The 21683-nt window shown below is 35.2% G+C and overlaps 1 protein-coding gene across 2 annotated transcripts in view; it reads right to left on the reverse strand.

Annotated features, from left to right (window-relative positions):
- Positions 1-7502: 7502 nt before the first annotated feature.
- The window catches only part of LOC133635069 (claudin-1), a 20531-nt gene continuing 6350 nt past the window's right edge, over positions 7503-21683 (reverse strand). Inside the window, exons 2-5 of one of the 2 annotated variants that reach the window (XM_062027823.1) lie at positions 18716-18896; positions 18478-18639; positions 12930-13008; positions 7503-7931 (exon numbers count right to left, since the gene is read on the reverse strand). In XM_062027823.1, coding sequence (XP_061883807.1) covers positions 7730-7931; positions 12930-13008; positions 18478-18639; positions 18716-18854 — 582 coding nt within the window. In that variant the 5' untranslated portion in view covers positions 18855-18896 and the 3' untranslated portion in view covers positions 7503-7729. Of the gene's footprint in view, positions 7932-12929; positions 13009-18477; positions 18640-18715; positions 18949-21683 lie in introns of those variants that run through there. The other variant, XM_062027822.1, reaches the window with a different exon arrangement.

Below are 21683 nucleotides of genomic sequence, written 5' to 3' on the forward strand. Positions count from 1 at the left end.
AAGTCGTCAAGTGAGTGGGCCTCGCCATTAGTACTGGTTTGGAAAAAGAGTGGGGAACTACGCATTTGTGTGGACTACCGGTGGCTTAATGCACGCACCGTGAAGGATGCCCATCCAGTACCTCACCAAGCTGACTGTTTGGCTGCGCTAGGGGGAAATGCCATATTTAGCGCCATGGACTTGACATCGGGGTTCTACAATGTCCCCATGCACGAACAGGACAAGAAGTTTACTGCCTTCACTACACCAGTAGGCCTCCATGAGTTCAACCGACTACCCCAAGGCCTGTGCAACAGCCCGGCAAGTTTCATGCGCCTCATGATGAGTGTCTTCGGAGACCAAAACTTTTTGACCCTGCTGTGCTACCTCGACGATGTTTTGGTCTTTGCCCCAAATGAAGAGGAAGCCCTCAAAAGACTCGAAATGGTCTTTAAGCGGTTGAAAGGACATGGGCTTAAGTTGGCTCCGAAGAAGTGTAATTTCCTCCGGCGAAGTGTCAAGTTCTTGGGCCACATCATTGATGAGAATGGGGTTTCCACTGATTCTGAAAAGATACAAGTCATTACAGACATAAGTGAAGCGGACTTGATGATGGAGGATGGAGTCACACCTTCAGCAAAAAAGATTAAGTCTTTTCTCGGTATGGTAATGTATTACCAGAGATTCATACAAAACTGTTCCAGTATGGCGAAGCCCCTGTTCTCTCTGACCGCTGCTGCGACTGGAAAGGCCAACACAAAACGGGCTTCTCACTTTAAAAGGCTCAGCCCAGGGGATTGGGCTCAAGAACAGAGCGACGCATTCAACCAACTAAAGGCTGCTCTGTTGAACTCAGTTGTGTTGGCCCATCCGGACTTTGGTCGCCCTTTCATCCTCTCAACTGACGCTTCATTGGATGGATTGGGCGCTGTCCTCTCTCAAGTCCCTGAAGGAGGGAGCAAAGCACGTCCCATAGCCTTCGCAAGCAAAGCCCTGAGTCGCTCACAAACCAAGTATCCAGCCCATCGTTTGGAGTTCCTCGCTCTCAAGTGGTCAGTGTGCGACAAATTCAGCCATTGGCTGAAGGGACACTCCTTCACTGTTTGGACTGATAATAACCCGCTAACCTACATCCTCACAAAGCCAAAGTTGGACGCTTGTGAACAGCGGTGGGTGTCGAAGTTGGCTCCATACGACTTCAGTATCCAATATATCCCAGGCAGTAAGAACATCGTTGCAGATGCCTTGAGCAGGCAACCCTTCATCAAGCCACGGGTCAGCAAGAGACTTATAGCAGAACCATATGAGGCTCTGCTCGAGGAAGCGCAACATATTCGGGATGCCAGGATACAGGATGTGTTTCGGCTGAGTACCAACAGCCAAGAGGTAAAACTGGGCGGATCTGAAATGGCATGCAGTTCAATGAGCAGTGAAGAAGTGACGGCAGTCTTGGATGGTCAGATTGAGTGGGGTGAGGGACCCAAAGGGAGAGTGATCTCTTGGCTGGTAAATGATGTACATAAGATTGTTCCACCAGGAGAAAGTGCCTTACCCGTCTTCTCCCTTAAAGAGCTTCAAGACAAGCAACAGGAAGACACTATACTGGCAAGAGTCATTCACTATGTGGCACGTGGCAGGAGGCCATCGAGGAGAGAAAGAGTTAAAGAGCCTCTCAAAGTCCAGAAGACTCTAAAGCAGTGGGAGAAGCTCAAGATGTTGGATGGCATCCTATATAGAGTGAGCAAAGATTCACTAACTGGGAGAAGGCGGTACCAGTATGTTGTGGCTGCATCACTGGCCAAGCAGGCTCTGCAGGGTGTCCATGACGAGGCTGGGCATCAGGGACAGCATAGGACTCTATACCTGGCGAGGCAGAGGTTCTTTTGGATTGACATGGAACGAGACGTCCGTGAATATGTCAAGTCGTGCAAGCGCTGTGTGGTGAGCAAGACACCCGAACCCGAAGGGAGAGCGCCTCTCGAGAGCATCAAAACAACAAGCCCTCTCGAGATGGTCTGCATTGACTTTTGGTCAGCTGAAATCCCAAATGGAAATACTGTGGATGTCCTGGTCGTCACTGACCATTTCACAAAAATGGCTCACGCCTTCCCATGTCATGATCAGTCAGCAAAGCAGGTTGCTCGTCAACTCTGGGATCGATACTTCTGTGTCTACGGCTTTCCAGAGAGAATTCACTCCGACCAAGGAGCCAACTTTGAGAGCCAGTTGATCCGAGAGTTGCTGCTGATCTCTGGGGTAAAGAAGTCGAGGACAACAGCTTATCATCCCATGGGAAACGGTGTGGTCGAACGCTTTAACCGAACATTGGGAAGCATGATCAGAGCTCTCCCTCCAAGAGCCAAACAAAAATGGCCCCAAATGTTGCAGACATTGACTTTCGCCTACAACTGCACCGCCCATGAGTCGACGGGCTATGCCCCGTTTTATCTAATGTACGGGAGAATTCCCAGACTCCCAGTTGACGTAATGTTCCACAATGTGGAGAGGGACTGTGACATTGCTGACTATGATAAATATGTCCTCAAACTGAGGGAGGAGCTAAAAGAAGCATTATCATCTGCCCAGGCCAATGCTGTCACCAGTCAGCGTCATCAAACTGAACTGTACAACCAAAGGACCAAAGGTCATGACATCGCTGAGGGAGACCAAGTACTCTTGTCAAACAAATGTGAAAGGGCACGCAAGAAGTTGTCGGACAAATGGGAGGCTGTACCGTATGTGGTTGTCTCAAGAGACCCAAGGTGTCATACCTACCGGATAAGGAACACTTGCAGTGGTCATGAAAGGGTTGTCCATCGCAACCGCCTCCTGTGTGTCAACTTTCTTCCACTTAATTTGGAGAATGAAGAGTATGTTGAATCATCATTCACTGAATCATCTGAGTCAAGTCATGTTGAGACACAAAGTCGGGTTTCGGATGTGGTGACGGGAGATGTCACAGAAGACCGAACAGCCAGTTGGATTCTGGACAGTGCTTCTGCCAATTCGCCATCAGAATGTCTGGATGCTGATGAGGAGCTTGAAGACCCTGATCTGGATGAAAGTGCCAGCCAGAGGCCAAGGAGTGTGTCAAATGTGGTTGATAGGACAGGCCATAGCGACGACCCCCCAAGCACAGCAATCAGTGTTGTCTCCCGTATAAGAACGAGGGTGGGTAGGCTGGTGAAACCTGTAGATAGGCTAATTCAGAACATGACCCAGAAGAAAATATCTGTTTGAGTTACAAACCTCTGTAAACCATCAAGTACCATAAGATAGTTGTTTAATCCAATGTTTGGGATGAACATGTATTACAGTAGCAGTGATAAATATTAGGTACTCCTTGTCTTGTCAAAGGTATATTTTTTTATTACCTTTGTAGAGTAATGTGTAAGGTGGTGTAAAAGGCACCTCTTTTTGCAAGTGTACCCAGGAGGGTTGCGCAGCCCTCCTTGGTCATTTTCTCAGTAATATGAGTAACTAATAAGTTGCATAACGTGAATGTATCGGAGTACTCTGCTAAGTCTTGAAGTATTTTGGTGAAGTTCAGAGGGGAGTATGTAGCCGAGCTAAATTTAATTTAATTTTATTTTAATTTTGTTCAATTATTCACATCATTTTTTGTTGTGAACTTCCCCAAAAGTGTTTCTCATTGTAAATAGGTTCCACTCTATTATTTTCCGTTACATACCTTTTTGTTTCCCTGGGGGGTGATTTGGCGTCGCACCTTTGTGACCAGCTTCAGTGAGCACTGACGCTCGGAGCTGGTAAATCATGTTTATGTCTCTCTCCTTTTGTTTTTTTTATAAACTTTTTGGTTGTCGTTTTTAAAAGTGTTTTGTGGGAATGCACACTGTTTTGTGACTTGTTGGTGTGCATGTGTGTTGAATTCCCGAATGGCTGTTGAATTGTTGAAAAAAAACGAACTTTTGTATGCTAAAGGATGTGTGGATTAGCTTGGTTAGCTTACTGCTAGCTGCAGTTGTTGTGGGGTCTCCTGTCTCATGAGTGTGTGCAGGGGTCAGGGGCTCTGCTGTGTGTCTGTGTGGACATCTTGTGTGCCGCTCTAGCATTTATATGAGTGTGTCTTTTTTTCTTTATTCTTTAGTGGAGAGAGATTCCGTTTGCCGTGGACTGTGTGTGACGCCATGTTTTTGTTTTTTTCCAAAAAAAGGTATGTCTGTTATGAGTTTTTTTGGCTTAGTTTATTGTATAAAAAAATATAAAAAGAATTGATGTGGGTGGGAAAGATGAGGTGTATTGCTGCACATTTAAGGATCCTTTTTCTTAATATATATTGTTATTTGCTGAAGTATATATTTTATATACTGTGTTTTATTTAATTAATTTATTTGAGACTATTATGCTTTTTTTTACCTTTATTATTATTATTTCCATTTCCACATTTAAACATGTATAACTGAATTGAGTGAGCACTGACGCTCGGAGCTGTGGAGAGAGATTCCGTTTGCCGTGGACTGTGTGTGACGCCCTGTTTTTGTTTTTTTCCAAAAAAAGGTGAATAAATCCCCGTGATTCAACTCCGGTGTGTGTGCCTCACTAAGAAAATACACAACGCAGAACGCTGACTGTTACATATATATATATATATATATATATATATATATATATATATATATATATATATATATATATATATATATATATTATAACTTTATAAAAAGTTTGTCGTGCGCACGAGATACATGTCTAAAAAAAAATTAAATTAAAAAAAAAAAAAATCCCCCATGTCCCTTTAGGGGCTCCAAAATAAAACGTCTAAAGAAAGTTTTTTTGTTTTTTGTAATTTTGTCTGTTTTCATTTTGTTGAATTGTGTCTATTTTCAAACATCTGCATGCAAACATTTGCAGGCAAAACGAAGCTAAATGTAACTTTTAAACACGCCGATGCTAGCTTGTAAATTGTTTGGGTTCACTTCCGCATTAGCAAAGTACGGCAGCCTCAAAGAGTCAAATTTATAGACGAGGAGCACCAGCAAAGAAAATGTAAACGTCGATTTATGAAAGGCCTACATTTTCTAATTGGCTTAGTGGTTTATAATTATCAATCAAATCTTGGAGGATGATTAAGAGTCCAAAATCCCTTAAATTTATATATTTGTTAAAAACATTTAAAGTGATTTATGTAGCCCTTTTTGTCTGTTGTTTTGTTTTCATATTTGTTATTTATTAATATTTAATACTCTATCTGTATTTTTTTTTGTTTTCTTTCCTTGACATGTTTTGCTGATGTCGTGATTTACTCAACCTGATGTGTAGATTGTTGGCTATGTTTGTAGATTTGTTGTTCAATAAAAAAAAAAAAAACAATAAAACGTCTGAAGAATTATTTTATTTTTTTTGTTGAATTGTGTCTATTTTCAAACAAATAGCATGCCAACACTTGCAGGCAAAACGAAGCTAAACTTTTAAAAAACGCCGATGCTAGCTTGTAAATTGTTTGGGTCCACTTCCTCATTAGCAAAGTACGGCGGCCTCAAAGAGTCAAATTTATAGACGAGGAGCACCAGCAAAGAAAATGTAAACGTATAACCTGATACTTTTATTTTGTTCCAGTGTTGTCCCTCGCATATTCTGTATGTTTGTTTTTATTGTTTTGTGTGTTACAACTTATTGTTAATGTATAAAATACTTGGTTGTCGTTATTTTAATTATTGTCTGTATTGTACTGTTATTAAAATGAAGTTTGAAAAAAAAAAAAGCTACCAATATGTATGGCTTTCATTCAAAATAAAAGCACGCTTGAGTCGAACATGACATTAAGGGGATGAAAACTTACAATATTCTAAAAAACTAAAATTTATTCTGGCTGCAGTGCCCTCTGCTGGTTGTTCAGGGGAGTGTGTAGGTCACATTTATTTGTGCATCTGGTTTGTGGGAGGAATGTCTCGTCGACACAAAAGCAAAAAAGTGATCCACATACGCAAATTCAATACAAATACAAAGTCAAGCATATTTATATTCAAATCTCAAAAATATATTTACAAATACACGTTTATTTATAAAAATTCTTGATTTATTTTTATATTTATACATTTTATTTGTATATATTTTCAAATCTCAAAAATATATTTACAAATGTGCGTTTATTTATAGAAATTATTTATTTGTATATCACATTTGTATATTTATTAATATATGCATATGTATTAATATCATATTGATATATATAAGTTGATGTGAGACAATTCTACTTCCATATTTTATCTCTGTAAAAATATAAAAAAATATGTTCAAATTTTCTTCGTTTTTCCCGACCTACAATGTATGTTCAAATCAAATCTTGATCCGTCTCTTTGCCATGCCTGCCAACAACTACGGTTTTCGTAATAAAAAAGACGGATATCCGACTGTAGAGGGAAAAACCACATGCCTGTAATAGCCACTAGGGGGCATGTTTGCTACATGTATTTCTTTGGATTCTTGCAACATCCATCCATCCATCCATCCATTTTCTACCGCTTGTCCCTTTCGGGGTGGCGGGGGGTGCTGGAGCCTATCTCAGCTGCATTCGGGCGGAAGGCGGCGTACACCCTGCAACACAATCTCTTAATTTGCAATTTACATGCAATAATACATGTTTTCTTTCAACGAATCACAGTTGTTGAATCAAGACAAGTTATCAAGCGGTAAAATTAGCACATAGCAGTACAGTATTAAGAACACTTTTTTTTTGCAACTTAAATTTTAAAAAAAGGAACAAAAATACTTTAAACTGTCAGAATAATTGTATCTAAGTTATCACAAAACGTTGTGTTTCCATGAGTTCCCGGCGAGCAGACAAAAGCTGTCTTTGATCCTACCAAGAAGAAGGCTTGTAAAACTCCTCTGTGTAGGATGGGAAGCGACATGAAGGCGTCGGTTTCTTTGATGTATTGTAATCCAGAGGATGATTTTGTCTTGACCCGAGATCTACAAAGCGGAGAGGAAGCAGGACCTGACTCCCCTCCAGGCACCTTTTCTTTGAACTGTTTTGTGACCAAAGGCAGGGGCTGTTTACGACCCCCTTCCTTTAGAAACAGCTGCTGCCATGTAATCAGGGAAAGTCCAAATAAAAGAGGAGACGTACAATCTTTCGTCAGAGCGTGGTGGGAGACTGTGCAAGAGTACAGCCCAGACGTTTCTCCTCAATTGAGCTGAATTGAATTCTGTCTCCGTTTAATTCCTTGCTTCTTGTCTTGTTTAATAGATGTCATCAGTGTTTGAAACTGACATAAACAATGGAAGCAAGACGGGGTTAATTTTGAAGCGACAGCTGAGAGATGAAGAGGGCAAGGAAATGATCATGCACATCCTCACAATCAGCCACAATCACAACAATCATTTCCGTACTTCCTCTCTGACTCAGTCTCATCTGATTGTGTGTTTCTGCTCCGGACTTCAATACTCGGACACAGTACAAGGAGTTCTGTGTGTTTCTGCTCCGGAATTCAATACTTGGACACAGTACAAGGAGTTCTGTCAGGAGGTCAACACGCAAAATCACATCAAAGATAACCAATTATTGTATTTTTATTCTCACAAAAAACTGTACATAAACACATTTATAGTATGCAACAATACAAAGTAAAGTACATTTAAGAAATCCTAGTAAGGAAAAACAAATATATAATTTTTTTTAAAAAAACGTATAGAAAAAATAAAATAAAATATATTTAAAAAATAATAATTCCTAGTATAAAAGCAGTAGTGTGTTTTAGTACAAGGTTTGAAGGACAATAATAATCCATCAGTAGTCATGACATTGATTGTGATCAGGCACCTTTTGGCTGCACACCGTCGCCGAGGGGCTTGGCGGCGTGAGGTGGTTGGAGCTTATAGAACTGGACGCCGAGGACCTGGCGCACCTCCCGCAGCTCAGGAAGGCTCCGCCGGCCGTCGTGAGGAGACCGGCGGCCCAGCTCACAAACACCGCCCTGCCAAACTCAAAACTGCACACAAAAACTCAGTTCAAAGTCCACTTTTTAATGGTAGGAGTGTGTGTGTGTGTGTGTGTGTGTGTGTGTGTGTGTGTGTGTGTGTGTGTGTGTGTGTGTGTGTGTGTGTGTGTGTGTGTGTGTGTGTGTGTGTGTGTGTGTGTGTGCTTGTGTTTCTACCGTTCTTGAAACATGAAGAAGGAAAAGTATCTTCCATATGAGGAGGTGTGAACAAGTGATGACATAAATCATGGTCCCAATAACATTGCATCTAATAGACAATGTCTCATTTGTGGTGACATCTATCAAAATGAGGGTGGTCCCAAAAAGGAGGGATTTTTAACATTGACTGTGTGTCGCTTTTAAAAGTGCTCCCCCTCTGGGCAACATATGAAATAACAAGTGTGTGTAAGACATTGAAATGTGCCCCCTTTGGCCAAAATTAATTTTAAAAAAATAATTTAAAAAAAATAATATATATATATATATATATATATATATATATATATATATATATATATATATATATATATATATATATATATATATATATATATATATATTTTTTTTTTTTTTTTTTTTAAATATATATATACACGTATATAGAGACATACTGTAATAACTTGAAGTAAATAATGAAGACTAAAAAACAATTACAACCAAAAAAATGAACTAAAAGCAGTATTTTTCTCACAATGTCGACTTTTTTCTTATAAAATTTGGAACAATTTCTCATATTCTTTCTGTTTCTGTAATATTGCAATATTTTCTCGTAAAATTATTACTTTTTAATGTAAAATGATTAATTTTTAATGAAAAATGGTTACATTTGTCATCCAAAATTCTGACTTTTATCACAATATTGCCAATTTTTTTGTTATTGTAAAATAGTGACAATTTTGAGTAAAATTATGACTTTTGTCATCATTTTGCCAAACAAAATTCCGATTATTAATATATTGACAGAAATGTTTACGTTTTCTTATAAAATTGTGACTTTTGTCGAGTAAAATTACGACTCTTCATAAAATTGCCAAAATTTTGTGACCGTTATTGGGTAAAATTCCATCTTTTATCACAACATTGCACAAATTTTCAGTTTTTCTTGTGAAATTTTGACTTGCGTTGAGTAAAATGACGAGTTTTATTATAATTCTGCCAAAATTCTAAGTTTTTCTTGTGAAATTCCAACTCATTTTTTTACAACAAGCTTTTTTATATTTGCATAGTATGTATATATTATTAATGTTGTCAATACAAATATTTATATATCTAGAAAGGCTGGTCCTAAAGAGGTAGGCATTTTTCAATTTGACTGTGTGTCGCTTTTAAAAGTGCTCCCCCTCTGGTCAACATATGAAATAACAAGTGTGTGTAAGAAATTGAAATGTGCCCCCTTTGGCCAAAATTAATTTAAAAAAATATATATATATATATACACGTATATAGAGACATACTGTAATAATTTGAATTAAATAATGAAGATTAAAAACCAATTACAAACAAAACGTAAACATTTTTTAAAAAGTAACTAAAAGCAGTCTTTTTCTCACAATGTGTCGACTTTTTTCTTATAAAATTTGGAACAATTTCTCATATTTTTTCGGTTTTATTGCAATATTTTCTCGTAAAATGATTACTTTTTAATGTAAAATGATTACTTTTTAATGTAAAATTATTACTTTTTTATGCAAAATGGTGACATTTGTCATACAAAATTCTGACTTTTATCACAATATTGCCAACTTTTTTGTTGTTCTTGTAAAACAGTGACAACTTTGAGTAAAATTATGACTTTGTCATCATTTTGCCAAACAAAATTCCGATTATTAATATAACATTGCCAGAAATGTTCACGTTTTCTTGTGACTTTTGTCGAGTAAAATTACGACTCTTTTCACATAATTGCCAAAATTTTGTGACTGTTGAGTAAAATTCCAACTTTTATCATAATGTTGCACAAATGTTCCGTTTTTCTTGTGAAATTTTGACTTGCATTGAGTAAAATGACGAGTTTTATAATAATACTGCCCAAATTCTAAGTTTTTCTTGTGAAATTGTGACCTTTTTCTGCTGAAATTCCAACTCATTTTTTACAATAAGCTTTTTTATGTTTGCATAGTATATATATATTATTAATGTTGTAAATACACATCTTTATATATCTAGAAAGGCTGGTCCTAAAGAGGTAGGCATTTTTCAATTTGACTGTGTGTCGCTTTTAAAAGTGCTCCCCCTCTGGTCAACATATGAAATAAGTGTGTGTAAGAAATTGAAATGTGCCCCCTTTGGCCAAAATTAATTTAAAAAAAAAAAATATATATATATACACGTATATAGAGACATACTGTAATAACTTGAAGTAAATAATGAAGATTAAAAACCAATTACAAACAAAACGTAAATATTTTTAAAAAAGTAAGTAAAAGCAGTCTTTTTCTCACAATGTGTCGACTTTTTTCTTATAAAATTTGGAACAATTTCTCATATTTTTTCGGTTTTATTGCAATATTTTCTCGTAAAATGATTACTTTTTAATGTAAAATGATTACTTTTTAATGTAAAATTATTACTTTTTTATGCAAAATGGTGACATTTGTCATACAAAATTCTGACTTTTATCACAATATTGCCAACTTTTTTGTTGTTCTTGTAAAACAGTGACAATTTTGAGTAAAATTATGACTTTGTCATCATTTTGCCAAACAAAATTCCGATTATTAATATAACATTGCCAGAAATGTTCACGTTTTCTTGTGACTTTTGTCGAGTAATATTACGACTCTTTTCATATAATTGCCAAAATTTTGTGACTGTTGAGTAAAATTCCAACTTTTATCATAATATTCCACAAATGTTCAGTTTTTCTTGTGAAATTTTGACTTGCGTTGACTAAAATGACGAGTTTTATAATAATACTGCCAAAATTCTAAGTTTTTCTTGTGAAATTGTGACCTTTTTCTGCTGAAATTCCAACTCATTTTTTACAATAAGCTTTTTTATGTTTGCATAGTATGTATATATTATTAATGTTGTAAATACACATCTTTATATATCTAGAAAGGGTGGTCCTAAAGAGGTAGGCATTTTTCAATTTGACTGTGTGTCGCTTTTAAAAGTGCTCCCCCTCTGGTCAACATATGAAATAACAAGTGTGTGTAAGAAATTGAAATGTGCCCCCTTTGGCCAAAATTAATTTTAAAATATATATATATAAATACACGTATATAGAGACATACTGTAATAACTTGAAGTAAATAATGAAGATTAAAAACAGAATTACAAACAAAACGCAAACATTTTTAAAAAAGTAACTAAAAGCAGTCTTTTTCTCACGTGTCGACTTTTTTCTTATAAAATTTGGAACAATTTCTCATATTTTTTCGGTTTTATTGCAATATTTTCTCGTAAAATGATTACTTTTTAATGTAAAATTATTACTTTTTAAAGTAAAATTATTACTTTTTTATGCAAAATGGTGACATTTGTCATACAAAATTCTGACTTTTATCACAATATTGCCAACTTTTTTGTTGTTCTTGTAAAACTGACAATTTTGAGTAAAATTATGACTTTGTCATCATTTTGCCAAACAAAATTCCGATTATTAATATAACATTGCCAGAAATGTTCACGTTTTCTTGTGACTTTTGTCGAGTAATATTACGACTCTTTTCATATAATTGCCAAAATTTTGTGACTGTTGAGTAAAATTCCAACTTTTATCATAATATTCCACAAATGTTCAGTTTTTCTTGTGAAATTTTGACTTGCGTTGACTAAAATGACGAGTTTTATAATAATACTGCCAAAATTCTAAGTTTTTCTTGTGAAATTGTGACCTTTTTCTGCTGAAATTCCAACTCATTTTTTACAATAAGCTTTTTTATGTTTGCATAGTATGTATATATTATTAATGTTGTAAATACACATCTTTATATATCTAGAAAGGGTGGTCCTAAAGAGGTAGGCATTTTTCAATTTGACTGTGTGTCGCTTTTAAAAGTGCTCCCCCTCTGGTCAACATATGAAATAACAAGTGTGTGTAAGAAATTGAAATGTGCCCCCTTTGGCCAAAATTAATTTTAAAAAAAATATATATATATACACGTATATAGAGACATACTGTAATAACTTTAAGTAAATAATGAAGATTAAAAACCAATTACAAACAAAACGTAAACATTTTTTAAAAATTAACCAAAAGCAGTCTTTTTCTCACAATGTGTCGACTTTTTTCTTATAAAATTTGGAACAATTTCTCATATTTTTTCGGTTTTATTGCAATATTTTCTCGTAAAATGATTACTTTTTAATGTAAAATGATTACTTTTTAATGTAAAATTATTACTTTTTTATGCAAAATGGTGACATTTGTCATACAAAATTCTGACTTTTATCACAATATTGCCAACTTTTTTGTTGTTCTTGTAAAACAGTGACAATTTTGAGTAAAATTATGACTTTGTCATCATTTTGCCAAACAAAATTCCGATTATTAATACAACATTGCCAGAAATGTTCACGTTTTCTTGTGACTTTTGTCGAGTAATATTACGACTCTTTTCATATAATTGCCAAAATTTTGTGACTGTTGAGTAAAATTCCAACTTTTATCATAATGTTGCACAAATGTTCAGTTTTTCTTGTGAAATTTTGACTTGCGTTGAGTAAAATGACGAGTTTTATTATAATACTGCCAAATTTCTAAGTTTTTCTTGTGAAATTGTGACCTTTTTCTGCTGAAATTCCAACTCATTTTTACAATAAGCTTTTTTATGTTTGCATAGTATGTATATATTATTCATGTTGTAAATACACATCTTTATATATCTAGAAAGGGTGGTCCTAAAGAGGTAGGCATTTTTCGGAGGTCTCAAGAAGGAAGAAATACAAGAATGTGTGTGTGTGTGTGTGTGTGTGTGTGTGTGTGTGTGTGTGTGTGTGTGTGTGTGTGTGTGTGTGTGTGTGTGTGTGTGTGTGTGTGTGTGTGTGTGTGTGTGTGTGTGTTACCTGTGCAGATGATGAGACTCATGGACCTTATGAACAATCTTCTTGACAAACCAGGAAGTAATGCTGAAAGTCAGAATACCTACACAAAGAACACAAACATTATTAAAAAAAACAAAAAAACACCACCACCAAATTGCGGCTCTTAAAGGGCCGGTAGCACACACAGCTGAAAATGAGGACAACAAATCTATAATCAAAAGTCTAAAATCAAGAAAGTTTGTGTGAGAAAGTCCACGGTGTCACTCCTTTAGACCAAGGACAATCTTGGGCTGTCTGCCTTTGAAATAAATGGCTATAGTCTGTTCCAGAGTCAAACTGTGGCCATCACAAAACCTTTGTGGATCTCAGAGTAGCATTTCACCATTGGTGAGTGTCGTATGTTGCGCCGTATAACACCACAAGGAAGACTATTCACTCTCGGATGAACGGTGAAACAGCACCCCCTGTGGTGTTTTGTAGGTACTGCTAGGATGACCCAAAAGTGCTTAGTGGAAAAACATCTCACATTGTTTTCATTTGTAATGAATTTGAAAAAAAAATACCAATTTTTATCCACTTTTTTTGTCCAAGTGTTTTTCTTCATGTGACTTTTAGTCATGAGCGTGCTGTGAGATGCACAAATTACAGGTAGCTATGTTTAAAAAGACAACATAAACAACTTCAAATAATGAGTAGTTAATGACCGAACTAGTTTGGTATTGTGCCGAGGAGCCAGGACACATTTGGGGAGAAATTTCAAATTCTGCGGTTATCCTCACACTTTTTGTGAGGTCACCTTGGGACATAGTGTAAATACCCCCCCCCCCCCCCCCCCCCCCATTTTGTGTCTATATCCATCCATCCATCCATCTTCTTCCGCTTATCCGAGGTAGGGTCGCGGGGGCAGCAGCCTAAGCAGAGAAGCCCAGACTTCCCTCTCCCCAGCCACTTCGTCCAGCTCTTCCCGGAGGATCCTGAGGCGTTCCCAGGCCAGCCGGGAGACATAGTCTTCACAACGTGTCCTGGGTCTTCTCCGTGGCCTCCTACCGGTCGGACGTGCCCTAAACACCTCCCTAGGGAGGCGTTCGGGTGGCATCCTGACCAGATGCCCGAACCACCTCCTCTGGCTCCTCTCCATGTGGAGGAGCAGCGGCTTTACTTTGAGCTCACCCCGGATGGCAGAGCTTCTCACCCTATCTCTAAGGGAGAGACCCGCCACTCGGCGGAGGAAACTCATTTCGGCCGCTTGTACCCGTGATCTTGTCCTTTCGGTCATGACCCAAAGCTCATGACCATAGGTGAGGACGGGAACGTAGATCGACCGGTAAATTGAGAGCTTTGCCTTCCGGCTCAGATCCTTCTTCACCACAACGGATCGATACAGCGTCCGCATTACTGAAGACACCGCACCGATCCGCCTGTCGATCTCACTCGTGAACAAGACTCCGAGGTACTCGAACTCCTCCACTTGGGGCAGGGTCTCCTCCGCAACCCGGAGATGGCGCTCCACCCTTTTCCGGGCGAGAACCATGGACTCGGACTTGGAGGTGCTGATTCTCATCCCAGTCGCTTCACACTCGGCTGCGAACCGATCCAGTGAGAGCTGAAGATCTTGGCCAGATGAAGCCATCAGGACCACATCATCTGCAAAAAGCAGAGACCTAATCCTGCAGCCACCAAACCGGATCCCCCGCACCTAGAAATTCTGTCCATAAAAGTTATGAACAGAATGGGTGACAAAGGGCAGCCTTGGCGGAGTCCAACCCTCACTGGAAACGTGTCCGACTTACTGCCGGCAATGCGGACCAAGCTCTGGCACTGATCATACAGGGAGCGGACCGCCACAATCAGACAGTCCGATACTCCATACTCTCTGAGCACTCCCACAGGACTTCCCGAGGTACACGATCGAATGCCTTCTCCAAGTCCACAAAACACATGTAGTCTGGTTGGGCAAACTCCCATGCACCCTCAAGGACCCTGCCGAGAGTATAGAGCTGGTCCACAGTTGCACGACCAGGACGAAAACCACACTGTTCCTCCTGAATCCGAGGTTCGACTATCCGGCGTAGCCTCCTCTCCAGCACACCTGAATAGACCTTACCGGGAAGGCTGAGGAGTGTGATCCCACGATAGTTGGAACACACCCTCTGGTTCCCCTTCTTAAAGAGAGGAACCACCAACCCCGGTCTGCCAATCCAGAGGTACCGCCCCCGATGTCCACGCGATGTTGCAGAGTCTTGTCAACCAAGACAGCCCCACAGCATCCAGAGCCTTAAGGCGGATCTCATCCACCCCCGAGGAGCTTTTTAACTACCTCGGCAACCTCAGCCCTAAAAATAGGAGAGCCCACAATATATATATATATATATATATATATATATATATATATATACAAACCCTGTTTCCATATGAGTTGGGAAATTGTGTTAGATGTAAATATAAACGGAATACAAGGATTTACGAATCCTTTTCAAGCCATATTCAATTGAATATGCTACAAAGACAAGATATTTGATGTTCAAACTCATAAACTTAATTTTTTTTTCTCCAAATAATAATTAACTTAGAATTTCATGGCTGCAACACGTGCCAAAGTAGTTGGGAAAGGGCATGTTCACCACTGTGTTACATGGCCTTTCCTTTTAACAACACTCAATAAACGATTGGGAACTGAGGAAACTAATTGTTGAAGCTTTGAAAGTGGAATTCTTTCCCATTCTTGTTTTATGTAGAGCTTCAGTCGTTCAACAGTCCGGGGTCTCCGTTGTGGTATTTTAGGCTTCATAATGCGGCACACATTTTGGATGGGAGACAGGTCTGGACTGCAGGCGGGCCAGGAAAGTACCCGCACTCTTTTTTTTTACGAAGCCACGCTGTTGTAACACGTGCTGAATGTGGCTTGGCATTGTCTTGCTGAAATAAGCAGGGGCGTCCATGAAAAAGACGGCGCTTAGATGGCAGCATATGTTCTTCCAAAAGCTGTATGTACCTTTCAGCATTAATGGTGCCTTCACAGATGTGTAAGTTACCCATGTCTTGGGCACTAATACACCCCCATACCATCACACATGCTGGCTTTTACACTTTGCGTCGATAACAGTCTGGATGGTTCGCTTCCCCTTTGGTCCGGATGACACGATGTCGAATATTTCCAAAAACAATTTGAAATGTGGACTCGTCCGACCACAGAACACTTTTCCACTTTGCATCAGTCCATCTTGGATGATCTCGGGCCCGGAGAAGCCGGCGGCGTTTCTGGGTGTTGTTGATAAATGGCTTTGGCTTTGTATAGTAGAGCTTTAACTTGCACTTACAGATGTAGCGATGAACTGTAGTTACTGACAGTGGTTTTCTGAAGTGTTCCTGAGCCCATGTGGTGATATCCTTTAGAGATTGATGTCGGTTTTTGATACAGTGCCGTCTGAGGGATCGAAGGTCACGGTCGTTCAATGTTGGTTTCCGGCCATGCCGCTTACGTGGAGTGATTTCTCCAGATTCTCTGAACCTTTTGATGATATTATGGACCGTAGATGTTGAAATCCTTAAATTCCTTGCAATTGCACTTTGAGAAACGTTGTTCTTAAACTGTTTGACTATTTGCTCACGCAGTTGTGGACAAAGTGGTGACCCTCGCCCCATCCTTTCTTGTGAAAGACTGAGCATTTTTTGGGAAGCTGTTTTTATACCCAATCATGGCACCCACCTGTTCCCAATTAGCGGATGTTCCAAATAAGTGTTTGATGAGCATTCCTCAACTTTATCAGTATTTATCGCCACCTTTCCCAACTTCTTTGTCACGTGTTGCTGGCATCAAATTATAAAGTTAATGATTATTTGCCCAAAAAATTTTTTTTGTATCAGTTTGAACATCAAATATGTTGTCTTTGTAGCATATTCAACTGAATATGGGTTGAAAATGATTTGCAAATCATTGTATTCCGTTTATATTTACATCTAACACAATTTCCCAACTCATATGGAAACAGGGTTTGTATATATATATACATACATATACATATATATATATATATATATATACATATATATATATATATATATACATATACATATATATACATATACATATATATACATATACATATACATATATATACATATACATATATATACATATACATATATATACATATACATATATATATATATATATATATACACACGTATATATATATACATATATATATATACATATATATATATATATATACATATATATACGTATATATATATATATATACATATACGTATATATATATATATATATATATATATACATATATATATATATATATATATACATATACATATATATACATATATATATATATATATACATATACATATATATACATATATATACATATATATATATATATATATATATATATATATATATATATATATATATATATATATATATATATATATATATATATATATATATATATATATATATATATATATATATATATATATATATATATATATATATATATATGTATATATATTAGGGATGTCCGATAATGGCTTTTTGCCGATATCCGATATTCCGATATTGTCCAACTCTTTAATTACCGATACCGATATCAACCGATACCGATATCAACCGATATATGCAGTCGTGGAATTAACACATTATTATGCCTAATTTGGACAACCATGTATGGTGAAGATAAGGTACTTTAAAAAAAAATAATAATAATAAGATAACTAAATTAAAAACATTTTCTTGAATAAAAAAGAAAGTAAAACAATATAAAAACAGTTACATAGAAACTAGTAATTAATGAAAATGAGTAAAATTAACTGTTAAAGGTTAGTACTATTAGTGGACCAGCAGCACACACAATCATGTGTGCTTACGGACTGTATCCCTTGCAGACTGTATTGATATATATTGATATATAATGTAGGAACCTGAATATTGATAACAGAAAGAAATGGGGGGAGGGAGGTTTTTTGGGTTGGTGCACTAATTGTAAGTGTATCTTGTGTTTTTTATGTTGATTTAATTAAAAAAAATAAAAAAATAAAAAAATTAAAAAAAACCGATACAGATAATAAAAAAAACGATACAGATAATTTCCGCTATTACATTTTACGCATTTATCGGACATCCCTAATATATGTATACATATATACAGGTATATGTATATATATATACAGGTATATGTGTATGTATATATATATATATATATATATATATATATATATATATATATATATATATATATATATATATATATATATATATATATATATATACGTTGTGACTCCAATGACAATAAAGCGCTCACACATCATTTCTGGTGAGTAACAATCTTACTGAAAAAAAAAAGAATATTATCGGATGGGATCTGTACCGAGGATGTCGTTTTGGCTTGTACAGCCCTTTGAGACACTTGTGATTTAGGGCTAAATAAATAAACATTGATTGATTGATTGATTGATCGATACCAGTATCGGCCAGTGGGAAAGAGGCGTGGACAAACATCTCATTAGCATTAAAGCGGCAGAGCCAAAATACAGTTCTTAGTAATCCTACCTGAGACCATGAACAGAACCCCTCCAATGCGGGCCACGGTGGACTTGACGGCCTTGTCGTCCATGAAGCGCGTGCACTTCATCCCCACGGTGGACACCAGCAAGGCCATGGCCGACAGGAAGATGCTGAGCAGCAGCAGCGCTCGCGTTATTTGGATCTCCACTGAAAGGCAGGAGGTGAGCTCTTACTACAGCTGGGGGGGGGGGGGGGGGAAGACCGAGGTCAGCGCTGGACTCACATGGCAGCTCCAGGACGGACTCGTGCAGCTCGCAGGTGGTGCGGTGCTCGCCGCTGCAGCTCATCCACAAGCCCTCGTAGATGCTGTGGGACTTGCCCTCAAAGTGGCGCTTCCACTCCACCATGACGGTGGCCATCATGGTGACGGCCAGGCCGCTCAGCGCCAGAAAGAAGCCGATGAGCTGCAGTGCAGAGTTGGCCATCACATGCAGAAGAGAGAAGAGAGGTTGTGTTGAAGGCAGGACTACTCCTCTTTTATACGTCGCTGGATGGGAAGTCTTTTCTTTATCTGATGAAGCGCTGGAAAAAAAACACAACCTCCCCTCAACTTTGACACACTAAGTCAGGAAAGTTCAAATAGTTATTTTCTTCTCAAACTTCAGAGGACCAGGACACTTATTTTACACTTAGAGACTTAAGTCCAGTACAGTACTATTATTCATGACAATATTACATAGAAATACAAGAAAATATGTTATTATTATTGCAAAAATAAAACAACAAATTATAAGAAAATATACTTTCATTACACATGACAATAAAAACATTATTTCATTATATATAAGTACAGAAAAAGTATATTATATCACATATAATTACAAAAATATAATTACAAGAAAAAGTTCTATAATATAAAATTACATGTATTTTATGTTATCATAAATATAATTACAAGAAATTATATTATATGTATATATAATTACAATAAAATATTGTTTTATCATATATAATTTTAAAAAAATATTGAATTACAAGAAACTGTTATTTTATCATATATAATTACAGAAAAAGTATATTACGTACAGCTAAACAATATTTTATTACATATTACAAGAAAATGTTATATTATATTTAAATACACACACACACCCATTATATATATATATATATATATATATATATATATATATATATATATATATATATATATATATATATATATATATATATATATATATATATATAATTAATAGTTACAAGAAAATTTTATTTTACTACATGAAATTATATTATACTGAATATATATAAATTATATTATCATACATATAATTACAAGAAAATATCATATGTATGTATAGTCACAAGAAAAATATTTTACAAATATATGAAAGAAAATATTTTTATCAGATATAATGACCAGAAAGTTTTGTTAGAGAATTAAAATAAAACATAATGTATTATATATATTACCAACAAAAATACTTTACTATATATAATTAAAAGAACATTCTAAATTCTAATTACAAGAACATTGTAAATTCTGTTTGATATTTTGCTGTATATAATTACAGAGAAAGTTTATTATATAATTACAAATAAAATTTTATTGTATGTAATTACAAGAAAACGTTATAAAATGATGTTATATATATTATATTATCATTATAAAACGTTATAAAATAATGTTATATATATTATATTATCATACATATAATTAAAAGGAATTATATGATATGTATATATAATTACAATAAAATATTGTTTTATTATATATAATTTAAAAAAATACTGATTTACAAGAAACTATTATTTTATTATATATAATTACAGAAAAAGTATTTTATGTACAGCTAAACAATATTTTATTACATATTATTACAAGATTGAAATTATATTATACTGAATATATATATAAATTATATTATCATACATATAATTACAAGGAATTCTATTATATGTACAGTATATATAATTACAATAAAATATTGTATTATATATAAATTTAAAAAATACTGATTTACAAGAAACTATTATTTTATTATTTATAATTACAAGAAAATGTTATAACTTAGATAAAAATATTTTATTATATTTAAATATATATATATGATGAATAGGATATATATATATATATATATATATATATATATATATATATATATATATATATATATATATATATATATATATATATATATATATATATATATATATATATATAATTATCATTATAAAACGTTATAAAATGATGTTATATATATTATATTATCATACATATAATTACAATAACATTATAATATACTGGTATATCGCTACAAAAATGTTTAAAAATATTCAAAATAGTCAAATACTCATAATAATCATAAATGTTAGTATTGTGAACAGTTCAAACAACAAAGTTGTTAAAAATATTTTTTTTTAAAAACATGTTTAAATAATTTACATGAATCGTTTTTAACCTTTTATCTTGTTCTTTGAATTTTGAATGTAAACACAATTGTCATAATAAAAAAATATTACAATTGAATATGTTTATTTAAAAAATTACATACATTTTTAATTAAAGATAGAAGAAGTGACAAGTGCTCATATTAATATAACGCAAAAAATAATCATGTTAAATTCAAATATATCAATAAAATATTATTATACAGGTATGCCATTACAATAACAACAATCCTTAAACATTTCAAAAGTTACCTCGATTATTCCCACAGTCAAACAAATAAAATAAATGATAATAATAACATAATAATGATTTAATAATTCACATTTATAAGACTGTTTTAAAAATATGTTACATATATTATATACGGTCACAAGATTAATACTAGCACCTACCACTACTACTTGTAATATATATATATATATATATTTATATATATATATATATATATATATATATATATATATATATATATATATATATATATATATATATATATATATATATATATATATATATATATATATACACATGTATATTTGAATAGAATGTGTATGTTTGTAAGAAATCTAAGTTGAGCCAAGTAAGTGAGTCCAAGGTTTGTTTACAGCAGCAAACATTGTCTTCACTTGGACAATTAGCAAAGTATTTGGCCATATTTGGAGAAAGAGGAAGTGGGTTTGTAAACAAATGAGATCTGTCAGTCCGATCGGATCAGATCCACCCTTTCCTGTAATAACTCCATCACATCTTGGTCCTCCTCTCACCCCCAAACATCTCTCTGTCTCTCATAAACACTTGA

The sequence above is a fragment of the Entelurus aequoreus genome, linkage group LG19 (assembly GCF_033978785.1).
Source record: "Entelurus aequoreus isolate RoL-2023_Sb linkage group LG19, RoL_Eaeq_v1.1, whole genome shotgun sequence".
In the NCBI taxonomy this organism is placed as follows: domain Eukaryota; kingdom Metazoa; phylum Chordata; class Actinopteri; order Syngnathiformes; family Syngnathidae; genus Entelurus; species Entelurus aequoreus.